This window comes from Camelus bactrianus, chromosome 2 (assembly GCF_048773025.1).
Source record: "Camelus bactrianus isolate YW-2024 breed Bactrian camel chromosome 2, ASM4877302v1, whole genome shotgun sequence".
Lineage (NCBI taxonomy): Eukaryota > Metazoa > Chordata > Mammalia > Artiodactyla > Camelidae > Camelus > Camelus bactrianus.
Genome location: NC_133540.1, coordinates 27,278,504 through 27,300,250, shown reverse-complemented (window position 1 = coordinate 27,300,250; position 21,747 = coordinate 27,278,504). Strand labels below are relative to the sequence as shown.

The window sequence follows — 21,747 nt, the reverse complement described above, 5'->3', positions numbered from 1 at the left end:
TTTGACTTACTCATTGTCCTACTTTATCCTGAACCAAACCTTTCACTAGTGGAGTGAAACAATGTCCAAAACTCAGTGTAGAATTTGTCGCTTGGTGAAGCAGAAAGAAGCAAAAACATAGTTGAAACAGTAGGAATTTATAAGGCAAGATAATGAAAATAATGCCACATTTAATTGAAAAACAAGTTAATTGTAAGAAGTTCTTTTTTCAAAAAGACAAGTGATACTTGTATTGACTGTGTTCAGAGACGACAAATCAGGAGGGAGGTATGCAGTGGTGATTGCTTTAGGAAAAATGAATTAAAAATTTTTGTTCTGAAAATGATTTAAATCTATGTATCTTGGAAACTACACAGAAGAATGCACATTAACAGTTTATTTTTCAACTTAAATCTGCAGGCATTTTTTTCTTATTCTTTACAGGAGACTTGTCTTATTTTATCATCTTTAGATTTATTATGCCCCAGAAGTGAAAAATGGATCCTGTCATATAGAGAGGAAAAAAGCAGTACTTTCAACACTTTGGGAATATTAAAGTTGTTTTGAACATTTGCACTAGAACTCTGTGGAACCTGGAACCTCTGTGTTAAAGCAGTACAGAATTACCCAGTCAGAAGGTCCCAGTATTTCGTTAGCAACAATGTTCTCAGGAGAGATGTTATGAATACAGCTATCAGCATAGAGCCAGGATATTCTCTTAAAATACTCTGACCTCAGGCCCTAAACTCAAGGGAAAGAAACAACAGAATTTTCTTTTACAGAGTATAGAGAAGAAGTATTATAGTATGTAGTTAGAGGAACACAGGGCTAGGTGACAGGGAACAACTGCATTTTAGTTCTGGCCCTGAAATTTTAACCAAATCATCTTTCTAGGTTTTAATTTCCTCATCTGTAAAATTGGAGATCACAATTCTTATGTCATAGAGTATCTGGAATGATTAAATAAAAATATTCTATATCAAAATGGTGGAGAAAGAAAGAGAAAAGAATTATTGAGGGCTCAATGTACGCCAGGTACTTTAGTTACAAGTTGGGCTTTTTAAGAGAGATCAAGGATGATTTAAGTTCATGATTATACCACACTGAAATTTTAAATCAAATCATTAATAAAAATACTTTTAATTAAAGTTAAGTAATCTGTATTTCACTCTAAAAGAAACTTTTTTAATTTTAATACATTTTTAAGGCCTAGTATTACTAAAGCTCAAAGGCAAACTAAATTAGTGGAAAATAAAAATACTTTCTATAAATATTTCCTTCCAAATGTGTCTTGTGTTGTAGACTAATAATAATTCAGAATAAAAATAATCTGTATTAATGTTTTACATTTTTTCAAAATACTTTTCAAAGGGAACACTAAATTAGATGTATTAAGTTAAATAAACATAGTATTTAAAATTTAACACCAGAAAAATCTGACACATTGTTATATTCTTCTACTGGTTAAAGACTGTTTTATGGATGGAGTGTAAATAATTTCACACAACATTTTAAAACATTCTGTAGACAAAACTTCCTCAAACAGAAATTTAATCTAAAATGTTACCCACTGAATTTTTTAAAAAATTAAATACATCAAAATATGCTGAAAGAACAATTTTTCCTGAAAATAAAATTCAGTAAAATCAAAAAATAATTCTATGTTATTGATTAAAAGTTTCAGCTGTTAAAATAAAACTAAGAACCACATACTTTCTTAAGTAACTGCATATGTATTTTCATATTTACTTTTTAAGAGCAATCTTATTAAAAATAAATATCAGAGTGTAAAAATGTTTCAGTTGTGTACTTTTCTATTAAACACACACATATACATACAAATAGGAAGAATCCATATCATCTTCTGGTTATAGATAATTTAAAAATCTGACAAGGTCATAGTCTCTCTTGACCTTATATAGAAATAATGTAAAAGTTAGACATATATTTTTAATCATTTTGGTGTATAAGTGGGTCAGATTTTATTTTCAGTAGTTTTTCATAATTTTTATTAGGAAGATTAGCTAGTAATGAGAAAAAAAGTAATTTAAACTTAACACTTGATACTTAAGAGTATAGTTAGAGTATATACATTTATAAAAATAAACATCTAAGCAATAGATATTTTGTTTCTTAGATGAGGTAGATAAATTAAAATATTCTAGAACATGATCTGAACTTAAAAAAAAAAACAAAAACAGAAATTAGCAATCACCAATTCAACCAGCATGACTCAAATAGCTGGAGAGTTCTTTTTATTTTCGACATATATGTCATATATTTTAAGTACAAAGCCTATGAAATCCATTTTCTACTCCCCAAAACCTTCTTAAGTTGAAATTTATATTTTTCATTGACTTACTCATTATTTAATCGACGTAGAGGACTTTGCATTTAATTTAATTTAATCTACCTAGAGACTAAAGACATTTGCAATTAAACCAAAGATTCTAGCTTTTCATTTTTTATGTTTAAGTGATATTTTCCTTTTAACCACCTAATATAGTAAAATACATTAGAAAAAGCTATCACTCTTCAGATGTTGCACAATAAATAATTACTTAGATGATAAAGAGTTAACAAAAATTTCAATGTCTGCTAAAGAATTATGAAGCCCATCATTCATATCTTGACTTCTAAGAAAACTTTTCAGAGTATCTAAAGCAGTTATTGCCTCATTTTTGGACGGTAAAGGGAGTTCGGTTCCCAGAGATCCACCTTCATCCTCTTCGTCAGAAGTATAAAATCCAGTTTCATCTGGTTTACTTTCTTTGGTCCATTCAGCATCACCACTGGGTGCTGCTTCACATGTCTCTAAATCATCATCCAGGGCAGCATACTCTTCGATCGATAAGCCTTCAGGAAATTCCACTCCTGCCGCCTGGGCGGGGGCAACCAAATCAAGACCAGTGTCCGTCTCTGCATCTGTCTTGTCGCTTTCTTCCTGTTGCGATTTGAACCCTGCCTCTTCATAGCTCTTCACAATAGTCTGTGGGGTTACAGCCCTCCAGCAGAGATGCAATGTGTCAACTGCATCTAGCAGGGAGAAGGTAAATTCTTTGCTGCCTTCAACAGAGCTTAAAAATTTCTTAATAAGACAGTGTCGGTACTTGATTTTAAGGCTTTTAATGACACCTTGTTTCATAGCTATAAATTTGGAAGATAAACATGATGGAAAAAACGCTAACTCGATGGACTTTAGGTTTTTTACCTCTGGGTGTGCTGGAAAAGATTCGACAAAAATCACCACTCTTCTTTGCTCAGCTTGAAATTTCTCATCAAGCTTCCGCATCCATTGTTCAAATACATCTGAGGTCATCCATGCCATTTTGTTAGCTTCATAATACACAGGCAAGGACTTTATGCCTTTGAAACAATGTGGATTTTTGTTTTTTCCAATGACAAGCAAAGGAAGTTTCTCTGAGCCGTCCATGTTTGTCCCAACCACCAGAGTTATTCTGTCTTTGCATAACTTTCCAATAGAGCAAGTTTCCCCTTTAAATGCAAATGTTTTTGTAGGTAACATTCGATAAAGCAGCGCAGTCTCTTTTACATTAAAAACATTTTTAGGATGATAATCATTTAAATAATAAGGAAGTATGTTTTGGTGCCAGACAGTTGAAGGGTCTACTGATACACCAGTAGCTTCGGCAGGTTGAGCTCTGAACACTAAACCGTACCTGGATTTAAAGCGATCCAACCAACCGTTACTGCACTTGAAATCATTATGTCCCAGTTTCTGGGCAAAATCATTAGCCTTTAGACGCAACATTGGACCATTAACTGGTACATTCAGACACTGAGCAATTCGATACCACCTCATTAATGCCTCTTCCAGATCTGTGTAAAAAGCAGTTCTCAGTCTTTTTCTCTTTGGATCAAACCTCAGAGATTCAAAGGCTTCTAGAACTTTGTCTTTATTCTTCATAATAGAAGACAATGAATTTTTCTTTATTCCATATTCAGCTGCAATCTCTGCTTTTTTCTTGCCGCTTTCTACTGCATTTATGATATCGATCTTTTCTTCAATGGATAGACTTTTCTTTTTCTTCCCGGTTACAGGTAGAGTTGTGGCATCCACAGATGCTTCAGCCATCTCACCCTGTGCTTATGCAGAGATTTCTCCTCTCTCTGGGTCTGTTTCTTTAACTAAACTTCTTTGCCAGTATGATACAACTTGCTGCCTTCTATCTTACTTCATATATTACAAGTTTGTAAGTGTCTAATTGCCTTATTCTTCAGGAAATGGATGAGTAAATATATTTTTTCAAAGGATCTGAATAAGAAAAAGGTTAGATGCAGGCAGAATATTTTAGAAGAGAAACTTCCTCTCCAGGACCTTGTGTAGCTCGGTTTATAGTTTATTCAGAGTTCCAGAAGTCAAGCTAAAATAGAAACCTCATTATGTCAAACCTGTCCAGTCCTGCTGATGTATTTTTGGAACTTCAATCCTTTAAGATGATCCATTTTATCCATGCGTGCATTCAACCTCCTATTAATTCTCCACAGAAGGCCTCAGAGATAAGAAGAAAAGCATCCAGTAATTTCACGCAAAATGTTACCCATTAATTTCCAAGTCTCTTCAGGGCGGAGAAGAAATGGTAGAATTCCTCTAGGACTTGACAGTATATATCCCGTCTCTTTAAGTGTTAAAAGAGAAAAAAAGAAATCCAGCAATTTTAATGATATGTCAATTGAATATCAAAAATAATATTTATACTAATTGGTTGTGCTTTTAATAATAATAATGAAAATAATGGAAGCATGTTTCTGAAAATACAGTAACTAAAGCTTCCAGGAGAAATGCTTACCTTCCAAAGGGCGTCTCTGTAAAAAGCTCTCTAGCTCTGCTCTGAGCCTTTGAATTCTCACTTGCCTTCGAGCGCTTTGTAATATATACTTCTGAAATAAATCAGACAAATTTAATCTGTTTTGAAAATGTGCGCTTACCAAAATTAAAGACCTAAAAATGATGCTGGATAGATCTTTGGCGGCTGTTTCTCACATGAAGTCACAGACTGCCCCCTCTGACTTCTCTAAAAGAAACACATAGTCAGACAGTAGTCACAAGGTCCAACTTTTAATAGCACACGGGAGACAGTGCCTCCTTTGCGGGAATCTGGTAGAAAATGCTTCACTAAAAATCAAATCAAGTGATCCCATTATGAGTTTTAAAAATTGAAATCTTTTTCTATTTCAGTGCTTAAAAATCTAGTAAAACTGTTAATCCACCTGACACATTAGCCAAATGCACAGAGGTCAGAAATACTTTACAGAATGCATTGCAATAAACAAATCACTAAGAAGATATAATGCAGAAAAAGACCTAGGCTAAGAGTGAGAAGGAGAGTGACCATGGTCTTAACAGCTCATGAACTACACTTCTTTATCTGTGAAATAAAAGGGCTTATCATAGTGTAAGGACATCAGCTTCGGTGCCAGACACACCTGAACTGACAAGTGACTCTGCCATTTTGTGCCTAATGTGATCCTGGGTAGTTTAAAATATTTGAAGCCTTAGCATCCATATTTGTGAAGTAAGGGTACCTACAGCATGTACCTCGTAGGTAACTGCACAGTCAGTGAGATGCAAGGATAGAGCGTAGAGCACTGAGCCCAGTATTTAACACCTTACAAAGTAAAGTGTTCAATACGTGTTTGATGATCTCATCATCATTATCTTCTCCTAATGTCTCTGTCAGCTGTGTCAAACTATAAAATTCAGAGATTTTATGAAATCCTACTTCAAATAGAAGCAAGAATCTCACCTTTAAAAAAATACTAAAAGCAGAGCTCTTCCTAAGCCAAACAGTACTACGGGAACAGTCACAGGGCCCCAGATGGGCTCACCCCCAGCTTCCCAGGTAGCATCTCCCCACCAGAATCTCCAGGCTTCAGGCCTCCTGCAGGCCAAGGTAACAAGCTAATGTGATGAACAGGTGTTCACTACTGTATCAGTGTCGAAACTCCCTTCCTCTAGTTCTTCTCTCTGTCCTCTGAGATATCAAGATGACACATGAACTTTTTTTTTTGGACAAAACTTTGTCAAAATTCCTCTGCCTTTGTTGTCCAAATCAAAGAAGTAGTTTTTATAATAGGAAATAGAAGCACTAGAGGAGTTTTTTTGTTATTGCTTTTATTACAAAAATTAAAATGTCTTAATAATAGTAATGACAGCCTAGGGCATCAGTTTCCAAATTGCTTCACTTCCTGTCCAGACAATTCAGGAGGAAGTTAAAACTGGACTTCAAAGCTCATACGGTTATAATGTGGTTGAATGCAGTCCCGGAATCCAGGCTTTCTGACATCAAGTCTACCATTCTTTTCACCATATTACAGTGTCCTTGAATCACGTGTTGTGGCTCCTCTGACAGTTACACATTCTATGCCCCAGCACCAAGCCAACTCAGTATTTCCAAGGCCTATCCAAACCTACCTCCCTCTCAAAAAAAACAAAGGTAATATCAGGCCTCCATGGGAGAAGAGCCGTTATGAATTCTGTGAACACAAAGAGCAACCATTTCCCATATTCAACTGTTATAAACGGTTGACCTTTCTAAATAAGATCTGATCAACTTAAAAAAAAGATCTTGTTCATATACAGGATCTCCTGGGATATTTTTCTACAATTTCCTGTAAATCTACCATTATTTCAAAATAAAAATTTAAAAATATCTCGCTTATTAGGAAGATACCAACATTTAGAAATTTAGGTAGCAAGAACCAATTTTTCAAGAAAAGTCAAAACCAAGCGAAACTACTCTCCAAAAGAAAAAGGGAATCTCTTCCTTCTTTTTGTTTTCCTTTCTTCCTCTTTTTCTTCTTTCCTTCCTTTTTCCCTTCTGCCTTGTTTCATTTGTCAGAAATATCATCTCAAACAACAAGGATTACAGAAAAAGTAACTTGAAATTTCTTCTATTACCCTATCCTAAATAAAGCAATAAAATATACACAATCAGATTTTTATTATCTTGATCAAACTGAAAATAGTGATTTTTTTTTTTAGGAAGATTTTTTTTCTGAGAGCTAACAGAATATATTTCCTTCTAGAACAGTAGTCAATGCTACAATTTTCCATGGTAAGATGCAATATATCTTTATTCCTAAAACAACCACATTTCTAATGCCAAACCAGACAAGATAGACTTTTTCCCTAGCAAAGAATAAGGGACCAATACTGCCTCATCAATGAAGCAGACATTTTGCATTCTCCCACAGTACAACGGCTGGGATAACTTTTTGCAGGGAGTAATGGCAGCAGATAATATTTCTTCGAAGTACTTATTCTCTCAATTAAGCTCATTAATCATTCTACCCCTTGAAAATATTACAGGAGAGAAATGCTGTTAAGAACTATTTTCTCTATGTCAACAGTAAAGCTAACTGAAGAAAGAGAATCGGCAATTCACTAAAAAAGACTTTACCAACTGAACCACAAATAAAGAAAACAATTCTACTGTAATAACAGAAATGTAAATCTTCTTTCAAAACAGGAGCTACCTTTCTATTTTTGCAGTATCTAGTGTTTCCCAAGATGCAGTAACATAGGTTGTTAGGGGGCCCATAAATTGCCACAAAGCTTATGGAGGGCAAATTAGCAATATGATATGAAAACCTTAAAAATGTACATAATTTTTATCCAGAAAGTCCGTACCTAGGACTTTATCCCCCCAAAATAATAATAGATGTAAAAATAATCTAGCTTACAAATATATTCATTTTGCTATTGTTGTGTAACAAATGAACACACATTTAGTGGCTTAAAACAACACCCATTTATTATCTCACAGTTCTGTAGGTCAAGAGTCCAGGTGGGCTCAACTGGGTCTTCTGCTTAGGGTCTTACAGGGCAGAAATCAAGATGACGGTCAGGTGGAGCTCTTCTCTGGAGGCTCTGGGAGAGAATTTGCTTCCAAGCTTATTCAGGTTATTTGCAGAATTCACCTCCTATGGCTGTAGGACTGAGGTCCCTTGGATTTTGTTGGCTGTCAGCAGACACTGCTCTCAGTTCTTGGAGGCCTCCCTCAGGTACTTGCCTGTGGTCTTCTTTATTTCAGCAACAGAGAACTTTCCTCATGTCAAAACTCTCCTACGCTTCAAACCTCTCTGATTTTCTCTGCTGCCACCATCAGGAGAAAACTCTATTTTTGAAAAGTTCATGTAACCTAATTAACCTTAAAAGCTTTGCACAGCAAAGGAAATCAGCAACAAAACAAAAAGACAATCTACTGAATGGCAGAAAATATTGGCAAACGATATGACTGATAAGGGATTAATATCTAAAATATATGAACAGCTTATACAACTCAAAATCAAAAAAAGCCAAACAACTTGATTTAAAAATGGGCAGAAGATCTGAATAGACATTCTTTCAAAGAAGATAAACAGATGATCAACAGGCACATGAACAGATCCTTAACATTCATTACTAATCATCAGAGAAATGCAAATCAAAACAAGATTATCACTTCAGACCTGTCAGAATGGCTATTATTGAAAAGTCTACAAACAAATGTTGGCGAGGATGTTGAGAAAAAGGAACCCTAGTATGCTGTTGGTGGGACTATAAATTGGTGTAGCCACTTTAGAAAGCAGTATGGAAGGTCCTCAAAACACTAAAAATAGAACTACCATATGATCCAGCGATTCCACTGCTGGGTATATATTCAAAGAAAATGAAAACACTAATTTGAAAAGATACGTATATCCCAACGTTCATAGCAGTATTATTTACAATAGCCAGGATACAGAAGCAACTTAAGTATCCCTCAACAGATGAATGGATAAAGATCTGGTGTAAATATGCAATGGAATATTAGTCATGAAAAAGAATGAAATTCTGCCATTCGCAACAATGTGGATGGACCTAGAGGGTATTATGCTTAGTGAAATAAGTCAGAGAATGACAAATACTCCATGTTATCACTTTTATGTGGAATCTAAAAAATAAAAGAAACCAATGTATATAACAAAACAGAAGCAGATTCAGATATCTAGAGAAGAACCTACTGAATACCAGTAGAAGACAGAAGGGGAGAGGGGAAAAATAGGGGTTTGGGATTAAGAGATATAAACTACTATGTACAAAATAAATAAGGAACAAGGATATTTTGTACAGCACAGGGAAATATAACCACTGTTTTGTAATAACTTTAAATGGAGTATAAGCTATAGAAATATAGAATCACTATGTTGTAATCTGAAAATAATATAATATTGTAAATCAATTATACTTCAATAAAATAAAATAAATAAAAGGCTCATGTAACCAGTTTAGGACAACCCAGATTATCTTCCTTTGATTAACTCAAAGTCAACTGATTAGTAATCTCAATTACATCTGCAAAATCCCTTTTACATATAATATAATCATAGGAATGATATCCTATCATGTTCACAGGGAAAGAAATTATGCAAAGTGAAGGTCATTGGACATCATTTTAGAATTCTAACATACAAAAATATACCTCATACTGTTGTTTTATAATTATAGACAAAACTAAAAATAACCCAAATGTGTAATAAAAGGGATTAGATAAATTAAGAAACAGCTGCATGTTAAGTACTATTTAGCTATTAAAGGAGAATATTTAATGATAGGAGGAAATTCCATGATATATTAAGTGAAAAAAGCAAAATACAGAAGTGTACGCCAACAAACACAGCATATACTGAAAGTTACATGAGAGCAGAGGCTCATGGCTATTCCAAAGTACTTAGTGCTCTGTAGGTTCTCAATAACAATTTGTAAAATAAATGAAGAAAAAATATTCATACAAAAAAAGATATTGGCCAAAATGTTGAATGCTAACTCCAGATAATGGAATTATAGGTTAAGTGTTTTCTCTTTGAAGCTAAAACAATTTCTACCCTTATATTCCATTCATTCTACTATTCATGGGCTTGTTTAAATGTTCCAGTAATCAGTATCCTCTAATAAAGGGTTTGTTTCCAGAGAATTACAGTGTCCAATCAGTAATCAAATATCTCTCCATGAAAAGGAAGCTATTGATGAGTGATGAAATTATTGTGACATTACCAGAATTCACCTAGAGAAGATCTGAAGGTAGCACCTTTTTTTTTTTTAAGGAAATAATAAATAGTATTCAGTATTCAACATCTAAAGCAAAGAGAAAAGGTCGCGTGCACATTTAATTCATTCTGAAAGGAACAATAACAATAGCCTTTAACCTGCTGCCTCCTTTCCTTCCTGGTCAATAAATAAAAGGCTACCAGAGTTTCCCACAAGCCACGTGAATAAATGGCACCTGGTTTTCCTAAACTGCATAATAGCCAGTAGCAGTGCAAAGGTAAACGAGCAGATAAGCCTCATGTCATCAGCATATATGGCAGGCAGCTATCCCCCTTCTTCTTACCTCTCCAAACATAATGCCAATTGAGAGAAAAGTAGTAATCTTCTCTTCTTCCTAAGGAGAACCGGCAGGCAGAATTCCCCAAGCTGCAGGGAGAAAGAGAGACAGCAAGCTGAAAAAAAAGGTTTCCAACTAAGTAGGGTTAGGTTTAAAACAGTCTTCGAGTTAGTACAAAAAATTTCCCCCAAATCCAAAGAATACCGGCTATTGCCTCCTTTTTTGCCAAAAAAAGTGCATAGAACTTGACTGTCTTCCATCATCGCTGAAGTAGCTTCCAGTGTTTCTTTCCAGCCAACCTACTTTCTAATTTCCCTTGGGGCAGCAGAATCATAGGAAGACTAATCCTAGGTACAGCCTTGCACAGCGTAACGCTATGTATAAGGACTAATCATGCACAATACCAGAATCACACTGGACCAGAGAGTACCTAAAATGATTAACAATGCAGAAGTTAGCATTAATTCCAAGTACTTCCAAGTCCATCAGAATCTCTTTCAAAACTATCAGCTGCTGCCAAGGAAACAATCCAGCTAAGGACAGCTATTTAGTTTAATAACTAAAGCAAGTGTCCACCTTTCTAATATAAGAAATAACTCTGAGCCTAACAGTCTAACAGATAACTGCAGTGCAGTTAAGTGTTTCCAAACTTAAGAGACAGCTAGCAGGAATCCTTATGGCACCAGCCAGCTCAATTAAGTATACATCATTCAAGCACCAATGATGCACCTTTTCCTAATGACCCTTCTGAAACTCTAAGAATAGCCTTTGTACTTGGCTACTAAGTTCCATTCTCTTCCTATGTAATAAAAGCAGTAATAGTTCTATATTGGGATCCTTTTGTTACAGTTGAGAAGACTAATGGCATGGCTTTGAACAGGAAAATCCACAGTAAACTGTAGAACTGAAGTTAAATGAATTGGCATATATATTCACCCTTTTCTTTTAAGGACAGAGCCATTTAAGATAAAGACACTTTATACACAGCTTTATGTTTAGGGATTTCATTACGGTTTTTGTCAGAGAAGGTGTTGGGGAGATCTCAGACAATAAATATTATTTACTTTTGAAACCTTTGTAGTGTCATGGGTATTTACTCCTCACATACATGGGGAAAATATCTGTATACGGATATTCACAGGGATGTTCACTATGCTGAAACTCCCTACAGATTTGTAGAGGCAGATTTCTGCCTCTGGGTACTTAGTCGTTAAAAATGTCTTGTCAACTAATGAGACAAGACAGATTGGAAGTACGGTCTAAAGAGGGGTAGATGTCACGGAGTGCACTGTTACCTTTCTCATTTCTGCAAGTGTAAAAACAGTACCCAAGTCTGTCAAAGAAAAAGCAGTTCAGAACCTTGAAGGGAGATGTGCGTGGCTGGGTCACCGGTATGTACTGTATGTAAATGAGTTCCAGGTTTGTCTAGTACCACTGCAGAGTCATACATTCCCTGCACTCAGTGCTGGGGACAGGGAGAGTATCCGAAGTACAAGGTGGGGCGTCCATTTAAGTAACTACAAGAGCTCTGGGAGAAGGATTGTTCAGCTGTTTCCGTAGACAGGGCAGTGATCTACTTAAGTAACAGGGCGAGCAAACAAAGCTGAAATCGGTCATCTGGATAAAGACAGAGGAGCAGGAAAGAAAAGTGTCATGGATCCACTGTGTGCCAGGGAGCAGAGCAAAAAGTGATCACAAAGCCAGAGCAAGTAATAGGAACTCAGGGATGCTGGGTGAAGGGTCTGGTCTTCCTGAAGTGGGTGGGCGCGAGTGACGTGGCCAGAAAGCGCGCGCGCGGGGTGGGGGGTTGTTCCAGGCACTGGGGAAGGAGAGTGAGATGCCCGCATCCCGTCTGCTCCCGAAACCCCCACATTCCCTCCACCCTCCCACTCCCCGAGGGGCTGGAATAACCTTCTACGTGGTCTCCGGCAGCTGAGAAAGAAGCTTTGGCTCTCCAGTGACATGCGAGGCAGTGAGCTACGTCCACTTCCACCCTCCCGCCACCGGCTCACCGTCTGTTGGGGGGACGCCTAACGCGAGAGGCTGGGGTGTGTGACTGAGAAAGAAGGGATGCTGAGGGCTCCTGGAGACCTCCGACCACTCAAGAACAGGCCAGCGCGCTCTTCGGGAAGCTCCCAGCTCTGACAGGTGTATCTGGACCCGCGCTCACACCCTTCTATGATCCGGCCGCAACCAGAAAATTACCCGGGCAACGGCGCCGGCGGAGTCCCGGATGTGGTTGCTAGGGCCGCAGCGGGAGGGGCGGGGCCCGCCTCCTGGAGCGGGGCGGAGGGGGCCTCCAGGAAGGCGTGCTGGCACCATCGAGATGTGGCTGGGCCGGCCAGACTGAGGGAGAGAGAGGCCGTCCAGGGCCACGGACAACGCTACTTCCGGTCTCCTCACTTCCGGCTCCGCTGCTCGGGGTGTTGGAGCTTTAGGCCGGGTGGAGAGGCGGCCGGTGTGGGTGTCCTCGGCGGTTGGTCAGTGTGTGGCTGTGACAGCTGTAGTTGCTCCCCGCCCCCGAGGAGCCGAGGTGCGTGGGGGGACGGGAAGAAGGAAAAGGCCCAGGTCGCGTTTCCGCTCACTTCTTGCCCGGGCTGAGGCGACGCCGGAGAGCAGAGGCAAGCATAATCCTCGACGTGAGAGCTGCCGGCTTCCCCGCAGACAGGTGAGGGCGGAGCTGGCCGGCTGGAAAAGAGGCGGGGGAAGGCTGCTCGGAGGTGGCTGGCTGGGCGGGACACGTTGCCTCTAGGGTTCGCAGTTCCGGACTTTCACAGGGCACTTCTGTCCTTAGCCTATGCCATCTACATCTTCCCAGGTATTCGGCCTTTGGTTTCTGCCCCTTCGTTCCTCCTGTCCCCCTGAGTGTGCCCCTTCCCCCCGCCCCCGAAACAGCCAGGTGAAGAGGTAGGACTGGCCCTCCCAGGGCGGCACCCTCTCGGTTTTGCATGCCTTGAGTTGGGAAAGGGGTTGCAGGATTCAGGTTTTTCTCGACTGAGTCTCAGAATTGGCCACCTTCAGGTTTAGTGTCCGGTCTTTATTTCTCTCCTCCTCTCCCTGCATCCCCCACGTCCTCTCTTCCGCAGTGAGAGGAAGGGAGATAGCAAGAGTCCCTGCGAGAGGTTCCTTAGGCAGTGGTGGAGGGAGGAGCCTTGCCTATGAAATGTCCCAAGCCTGACTGCTTGCGAGGACGTCCAAGGAATGCTGGAGTTTGGGAAGGAAGTTGGGCTTTCGTCTCGTCCGTTCCTTTTTGCCAAGTTACTACTGTTTACGTGTCTAGGAAAAAGGAAGGAGCTTTTTTTTTTTTTTTTCTTACGAACAGTTTTCTAGACGCTTTTCCCTTTTATTTTATTACTTCCTTTGTTTTGTTCTTATCTCCGTCTTGAGCCCTTTGATCCCAAAAAAGTTTGTATTTTACACTTCCTGCAGATCCTTTAGCTACCTCCTTTTAGGATTTCTGTCCCCCGCTCCCTTCATTTTCTCCTAGATTAAATAAAGCATGTAATTGCTCTGACTGGGTTCTTAAGGAAAAAAATGGAAGATTTGCAGGACTTTTCATAAACTTGTTCTTTCACTTGCAAGTGTGGCAGGTGTGTGTGTTCACACTTGCCATTTAATTGACTTCCCTGGCATGGGAATGTGCATCCAAATTCGTTATGTTAAATCATTCCTGTGTTAAGGCTGCAGCAATTGGCCATTTTATTGCTGCAGAGTGAATCTCAGAGTGAACGACCCACTGTGTGTCAGTACTGTTTGAATTCTGCTTTTTTTGTTCTTGTTAGTCCTGTTTTTTTGTTTGTTTTTTTGTTTGTTTGTTTTCCTTGCTCAACATGGCCAACACTCTCTCCCAGGCACCATGTCTAACATTTATCAGCTGAGAAAACAGAAAATATTCCTTATCTTATTTTATTTTCTGGATTAAAATCTCCACCTCAGTTGCTTTCCTCCTTGTTCGAACTGATGAATTAGTTTGCCTTAATCCCGGTTTATGCCTTGGAGGTCCGTGGTCTGGTGGTCAGTGACTTTCAGGAGACTTCTTCATCCGCACCCCTGAAATTATGTGCAAAGTTTTGTTTGAGTGCATTTTCTACCTCCCCCACACCCCCCAGGAAAATGTCCTCTCTTTTTCAGACTCTCAAAAGAGATATATAAACTCCAGGTAGATTAAAAACCACTCCTTGGACAGCGTCTTCTTAAAGTTAATGAAACTTTTTCAAACTGTGCATAGCTAGTTTGGGCACCAAAGAGAGTAGAATGCAGAGATTGTACTGTGTGCTGATGAAATCTCTAGCTACTTCAAAACTTTAGCGTTTCTAAATTTCTTCCTGGACCTAGAGAAGGAAGTAAGACTGTCTCCTTATTTAGCTCCTGATTTGTGGTTTTGAGGTTTCTTTTTAGGGATAGCTGTTTGTGGCCAGTGCTCTGGAGATCCAGTGGATTCATAAATTAATATGTTTATTATTATTTAATACGTGTTAAACATCACCGGCCTACTGGGTACAGTTCAGAGTAAAATACTTAAATTTCTGGTAATTTTGTTTTCATTTTCTTGTTTTTCACTTGAGGCATCTACTTTGGGCTGTGGCTTTGTTAGGAAGGGCAAATAAGATGTTTCAGTGGTGTGGTCCACAAGCCTTCGGCACATTGCTGCTTATCTTGACATCGCCTTTCCCTACATATTACTGCTGTGATAGATATTTTAATGATCATTCCCTTTTGTGAATAAGTTTGTATTCTTTCAAACTTAATATCAGTTTTGAGTGCATTTTGAACTTAACTGATTTGATAGTGAAGTGTTTGTTGATGAAGGGTTGAAGTTCTAAATGTTAGACACCTGTTTAATGGAATGTTAGAACTTGAAGAGACCTATTGAGCTCACCACAGTCCGTATAGAATAACCAGCTTCTTCTGCTTACAGAGTAATTTTCCCTGTGTCTAGCATCCTCACTTTGGGTGACAGAAAACATAACTTTATATCAACTCTTTATAGAGTCGATTATGCTAAATTGGTTTCCTTCTAAGGTAATGAGAAAGTCAGAAGATAGATTGTATCTGACACCATAACAACAATTAACATGTGTTTGCTTACTGTGTGCCAGGCGTTATGCTAAGTGCTTTACATGATTATCTCATCCAATCCTCACAGCAACCTTATAACATGGCTACAGTTTTCATTTTTATAGAGGAAGAAATTGAAACTAAATGATTAACTGGGGCTAAAGTAATCTGCTCAGAATTACACTGATGGAGCCAGCATTGAACCTAGGTTATCTGAATCCAGACTTGAGCTCTTAACTACGACTCTGGACTGCTTCTGCCATATTTAATTTATGTCTTTTTTTTTTTTTTTTACCATGAGTTGAGGGTATCTTACCTGATTTTCTATCAGACAATAAGTAAAGAAGGCCTCTTCCTTTATCAATCTGCAGTAACTGAACATCTGTTTGAATATTATACCCAAAAGTATGACAAACAGAAATTAATTTGAAGAAGGTTTATGGAGTGTTACTTGATCATTTTCCCATGGGGTGGATATAAATCTGTGTATTTGTAGGTGTGTATGATGACATATGAGGAATGACAAATATAAAAATAAAAGATTTTAAGTAATAAACTTGGTATTGTAAGAGTCTGGAGGTATAAATACATTCCAGAGTGATACATTTGGGATGGGATAAGGAATGAATTCAGGATGGAGGAAGGAGTAAATTTATTAGGAATTTAAGGTAATGTGGCTATGGATGAAAAACTAACAATATATGTACAGACTGGAAAGAGTACTTCCACATGATATGGAAATTGATGACTTAGGGACCATGACAGTCTAAAAGTCAGATATACACCAGCATTAATTCTAGGAAGTATGAAAAAGGCAATGAAACAAAGGAAACTGAAAATAATCTTGTTACCTTCAGCCTCTCCTAGCTTTAGGCAATCATGGAAGCTGCTGAATAGCTCTTGCCCATTCTCAGCTCTTCTCTACAAAAGTATACATTTTGTTTTTCCTTTGTTCCTTTTCTCTTTCTTCCCTTCATCCCTTATTTCCCTCTCCTCCATTACTTCTAGACTTTTGTCTTAAGATGGTTGTAGGCAGATTTTGCTGGAAATAGCTCAAGCCTTTTGTGAAAGTAACCTTTAAGTTTTTATTTTGTTTCATTTTTTGACTATCTGTGATGGCATTGGACTAGCAGCTCTTTGATGTTCAGGTCTGATCCTTTTTGATCCTTTGGGGAACTGTGACACTGTCTTTGAAGCAGAGTCATAAGAATAACAGTTATCTGTGAGACCTGAATCATCCAGAGGAGGGAGTCAGTTGACCAACTCCAGTTTCTGCTAACATGAGATCGTGTTTTAGAGCAAAGTTTCCAAACTTTTCTGCATCATGGCACACATAAAAATGATTATATTTGTATGACAGACTCCCTGGCTCCCTGAAAGGTGAGGGGGCTGTGAGGGGTGTCAGTATTTCAGCACATCTGTAATCCATTCTTGGCACATTGGTTGGAAAGCTTTGTCCAAGAGGAGAGGAATATGACACTCTTTAAAACCTTCTGTTTATTTAGCATATAATATTGTACAAAGCACTTTTACATGTCTTCTCATTTTATTTTTACTTCAACCATCTCAAGTAGATAAGAGTAGATAACATTACCATGTTGAAAATGAAGAAATTGAGAATTTAGATAAAGTGCTTTGTATAAAATTACATACCTAGTAAGAGATGGATCAGAAATTCACATCCCAGGTGTAAAGAGTCCCTGAGGGTTAAGCGGGTGGAATGTAACCCCCAGGATGGCTGGGACTCTTATCTGTTTTGTTTCAAAGCACTGCCTTCAGAATCTAGGGCAGCACCAGGGACAGAGAAGTCCATGGTGGTTGTCATTTATTGAGTGCTACCCTGGGTAGGCATCATGTTTTATAGATGTTATCTGTGTGTTTCGTATTTTTATTTTCTATTAAGAAATGAAGATACAGGCATGGGAACCAGCAGAAGTAGTTAGTCTAAGGTCATCCAGACAGTAAAAGGAGAACCTCAAGACTCATAACCAAAGTTGCTTGTTCTTTTTTTCACTATGATGATTTGATGACATTGTGAGGTAGAGACTGGGTTCTAGTTTAAGTGTCACACTGGTGGCAGAGGGCAGAGGGTGATGGTGGTGAAAGGGAGATAAGCAAGAGGACTATTAAGTGTTTATTTTTGGCAGTCTTGAGGTAGAGTTCTAGAGATGATGGCTTTTTAATAGGATTTGAGGGTGTTTGGGGTGGGGATGGTGTAGAAGAGAAATGTGATAAAATTCGGAGAGAGTAACTTGGGCCATTGGTGCTCCAGGTACTTCTGGCAAAAGGGTTAAAAATGTAGATCCTCTTCATATATGGCTAAATGTTAATTGTAGATTATCTCTTAAAGATAGGTTTACAGATCATTTTCCTCTTTCTGTATTTCCTAATTTTTCTGTATGGCATAGTATTTACTTTTAAAATTAAAAATATTTTAATTATGCAAGTAAATATATTCTTGAAATAAATATTCAAATAATATAATAAGCAGATGGAATGAAAATTTCTACTCCAGTCCCTGTATCCCTCACATCCGCACTCAGTTAGTTCACAAGATAGTTATTGGGCATTATAGGAAATATATGAGGAAAGTCTAACCCACTGCTGTCCAATAAAGTAGCCGCTAGCCACATGTGGCTATTCAAATTAGTTAAGATAAAAAAGAATAAAAAGTCAAGTCCTCAGTCACACCAGTCACACATCAAGTGCTCAGCAGCCACACATGCCTAGTGGCTACTTTATTGGACAGCACTGGTAGAGAACATTTCCAGTGACATTGGCCAGCCCTGCTAAAACTTTAAAGTAATATATGATTAGTGACATAATAAATATACTGTTGAACCAAGATTTTAAAAGTCTCCGTGTTCCTCATGATGCCTAGCAGTTTTTGGTTTAGCTGATGAAATATTATTGTCGTATTCTCTCTCAGCTTTTTGTTTTAACTAAATCCAGATGGTCGAAGTCTCGTGTTTTTCTGGGATGTTTGGGGATTATTGTTAACTGCTTTTCTAGGATAAAGATCCCAGCTTTTCTAAGCATGTGAATGTTTTCTATCTCCTCTGAGCTCTAGATCTGTGTATCTTGCTTGCTAGTTGGCACCTCTCTTGAATATATTAAAGATATCTCACATACGAGGCCTGAAACTAAACTGATTTCTCCCTCACTCCTCCAAGACCCCAAATGTTGGTCCTCTTTCTTTGTTTTTTATTTCAGTGAATGACTCCATTATCTTTCCAGTGGAAGTCCAGGAAAGTAGGAGTGATCCTCAGTAACTTCCTCTCTCTGATATGTCCAGTCTGTCAACAAGGTTTATTAATCTTGCTTTCTTATTATCTCTTGAATTTGTCTACTACTTCCCATTTCTACTACCACCACTTCAGTGTGTTACCATCATCTTTCCTGAAATTTCTACAGCAGCCTTCATTCTTGTCTACCGACTTACTTCAACCCCTCTCTAATTTGTTATCCATCCTAAAGGCACAGTGATTTATTCTGAAACACAGATCTGATTGTCACTCTTCCTTCCTCCTCAGTCCTCTTATGGCTTCTCATTGCTTTTAGGATAAGAATAAAACTCTTTAGCAATCCTTAGCCCTCCAGCCTTATCTTTTATCATTTTCTCCTTAACTTTCCACTTCACGGGTACAGGCCCTCTTTAGTCCCATGTGCTTGTCTTCTGCCTTCCATGACAAGGCCTGTGTTCGTGCTTTTCCTCCTGTCTGGACCACTCTTTCTGTACTTTGATTTGACTTGTTGGCTCCCAGCTATTTCTCACACTTCAACTGAAGTTTTACTTCTTTAGAAAATATTCTAACCTCCCAGATTAGGTAGTAACATCATATATTTACTACACTTAAACAGTTTGCATTTATACGTGTGGTTATGATTGTCTTTCTTTTCCACTACTTCCGTACTCCATGAAGATGGGGACCACATCTTACTTTCTTTTTTGGCTCATTATTGACTCCCTAGAACCTCGTTCAGTGCCTGACAGCTAAATGTTGATTGAATATCCAAGTTGATGGTATTAAAGATGTCAATTCGTGGAGTTTTATAATACAAGATTTTGAATATAAATATTTATAAATATAATAGTTGAATTGCCAGTTATACTGTTTTTTTAAGTGCATGAAAATAAATTATTTTAATAAGTTTATATTATTATTAAAACAGTCATTATTATAAAATATTGCGCAGTATTCTTAGCTTATTTTGTAATAAACCCTTATTTTAGAATAGTTTTAGATTTACAGAATTACTGTAGTGTACAGAGTTTCCCGCATTATTAATGTTTAACAGTATAGTACACTTGTCACAATTCATTAAGCAGTATTTATACATTATTAACTAATGCATGTTCAGTTTTTTGGGGGTTTTTTTCTGGTTGCCTCAGTTTTCTCCTGATGTCCTGTTTCTATCCTAGAATTCCATCCAGGATACTACATTACATTTAGTTGTCATGCATCCTCTTAGTTTTAACAGATTCTTGGACTCCTCATTTTTTATGACAATTTGGTAGTTTTGAGGATTACTGGCCAGGTGTTTTGTAGGCTGTCCGTCAGTTGGGATCTGCCTGATGCTTTTCTCGTGATTAGACTGGGTAACGTGTCTTGGGGAGAGATACCATGGAGGATATCATTCTCATCATATCCTGTCAAGAGTAAATGCTATCAGTACGTCTTACCGTTGTTGATGTTACCTTGATCACCGGGCTTTAGGCAGTGTTTGTCAAGTTTGTACTTTGAACATTGTAATGTTACTTTTTCTCCCCTCCCTTTGCATGTGGTACTTTTTAGAAGAAAGTCCTTATGTGAAGTACACACTTAAAGTGTGGGGAGTTATGGTCTACCTCCTGAACTGTGGAGTATGTACATAAATTTTTTTGGAATTCTGCAAAGGAGATTTGCTTCTTTCTCATTTATTAATTTATTCAATCATTTATTTGTATCAATATTGACTCATGGATAATTATTTTATACTTTGCATTATAATCCATTATTACTTTATTCTGTTGCTCAAATTGTTCTGCCTTTGGCCATTGGGAGCTCTTTCAGTTGGTTCCTGTATTCTTTTGAGATTTTTGTTGTTGTTTTGTTATGGTTTTTTTTTGCTTTGTTTTGAAGCACTTTCTTACTTTGCAGCACTACAAGATATTCCAGGCTCATCTTGTATATATCCTGCCCTAGTCCTAGAATCAGCCATTTCTCCAAGGAACACTGGTTCCCTTTATTGGAGAATGGTATTAGAAGCTGAGATCTGGGCTCTATATGTGCTCATTATTGCAGGAGTTGCTTCTGGAAAATACACACTAACTCATGTATATACACATATCTATAAATATTTCTGTATGTAACCATCTGTATCTATATTAAGCTATATTCTTAAATCATTTACTCTGAGCTTTTTCCCATTAAAAAAATTACCTGTGAATATTGAGGGGTTTATTTTATATAGTTTTGGGAATTTAGCCACAGAATTAAAGTTACTCTTTAATTCTCCTGGTTGGCTTCATTGCTAATATTCTGGAACTTAGCTAGCCAAGAATAAGGCCACAGTATGCTGATTAATTTAGGGTTTATTTACAGCTCATTTTCAAGGAGTAATTTAATTTTGAGAGTCATACCATTTTACTTCTCATTAGTTTTTCTGTAATACAATCTGAATAGGAAAATAAAAAGACTTTCCCAAACAGTTAATTTTGTTACTTGGTTGGAAGTTGGTAATAATGATTAGGATGAGAATAGTTGAATATCTTTTAAGTTGATTTTTAAATTGTTTCTCATTATTACTTATAGTTGAGGATTAACTATATTTTGTCAAAGCTTTCTACTTTTGAATTATCTAGACTGATGTGTTTATCTTAATGAGCATCCTGAACTTAATTATCAGTATCTAAAAGGACTTATGATTGTCTAGCAAAATAGCTTTTACAGATACCAGATAGTTATTGCCATAAGATAGCAGCATAATGTAAATGATTCTTTATCTTATTTCTTTTTATTTTATTATTCTACATATGAAAGAAAATGTAATATACTTTGAGCGTATTTGTGGTAAACCACTTTCAGTTCAATATCATTTGCATTGACAGTAGGGGAAAAGATTTTTTTCCCCATGTTAAGGAAACTACTATCATGAAGAAATATTTTAAGTTGTTTTGACTAAAATAGAAAACTAATGTATTTTGGGTATCATTTTTCAACTCGAAACATATGTAGCTATCTAATGTAGTCACTATATATTTTAACTAAATTTTTTTATTGTAAACAGTTCAGTTCAACTTGAAAATTAATATCGATTTATGAAATTAAAACAAATCTTACCATTCTCTCCTTGTTTA

At 37.4% G+C, this 21,747-nt stretch overlaps 2 protein-coding genes across 12 annotated transcripts in view; one reads left to right on the top strand and one right to left on the bottom strand.

Annotated features, from left to right (window-relative positions):
- The window catches only part of ARFIP1 (ARF interacting protein 1), a 1,058,373-nt gene that overhangs the window by 934,849 nt on the left and 101,777 nt on the right, over positions 1–21,747 (top strand). For 3 of the 6 annotated variants that reach the window (XM_010968509.3, XM_074377360.1, XM_045505567.2), the window contains exon 1: positions 12,764–13,017. The exons of 1 other annotated variant lie outside the window; for it this stretch is intronic. Coding sequence is in view for 2 of the 5 variants with exons in the window: in XM_045505566.2 (XP_045361522.1) it covers positions 13,147–13,167 (21 nt within the window). In the remaining 3 variants the exon portion in view is untranslated. Of the gene's footprint in view, positions 1–12,763; positions 13,018–13,140; positions 13,168–21,747 lie in introns of those variants that run through there. 2 more of the 6 variants (XM_045505566.2, XM_045505568.2) reach the window with 2 other exon arrangements.
- Positions 362–12,715, bottom strand: TIGD4 (tigger transposable element derived 4). Of its 6 annotated transcripts, none has more exons than XM_045505565.2 (4): positions 12,555–12,715; positions 10,356–10,438; positions 4,791–4,881; positions 362–4,619 (listed from the first exon to the last, which is right to left on the bottom strand). In XM_045505565.2, exon 4 carries the CDS (start codon positions 4,073–4,075, stop codon positions 2,537–2,539), a length of 1,539 nt encoding a protein of 512 aa, XP_045361521.2. In that variant the 5' UTR covers positions 4,076–4,619; positions 4,791–4,881; positions 10,356–10,438; positions 12,555–12,715; the 3' UTR covers positions 362–2,536. The 6 variants fall into 6 exon arrangements, 3 of the variants coding, with proteins under 3 accessions (XP_045361521.2, XP_010966810.2, XP_045361520.2); XM_010968508.3 differs by lacking the exon at positions 12,555–12,715 and adding an exon at positions 12,261–12,548; XM_045505564.2 differs by lacking the exon at positions 12,555–12,715 and adding an exon at positions 12,362–12,548.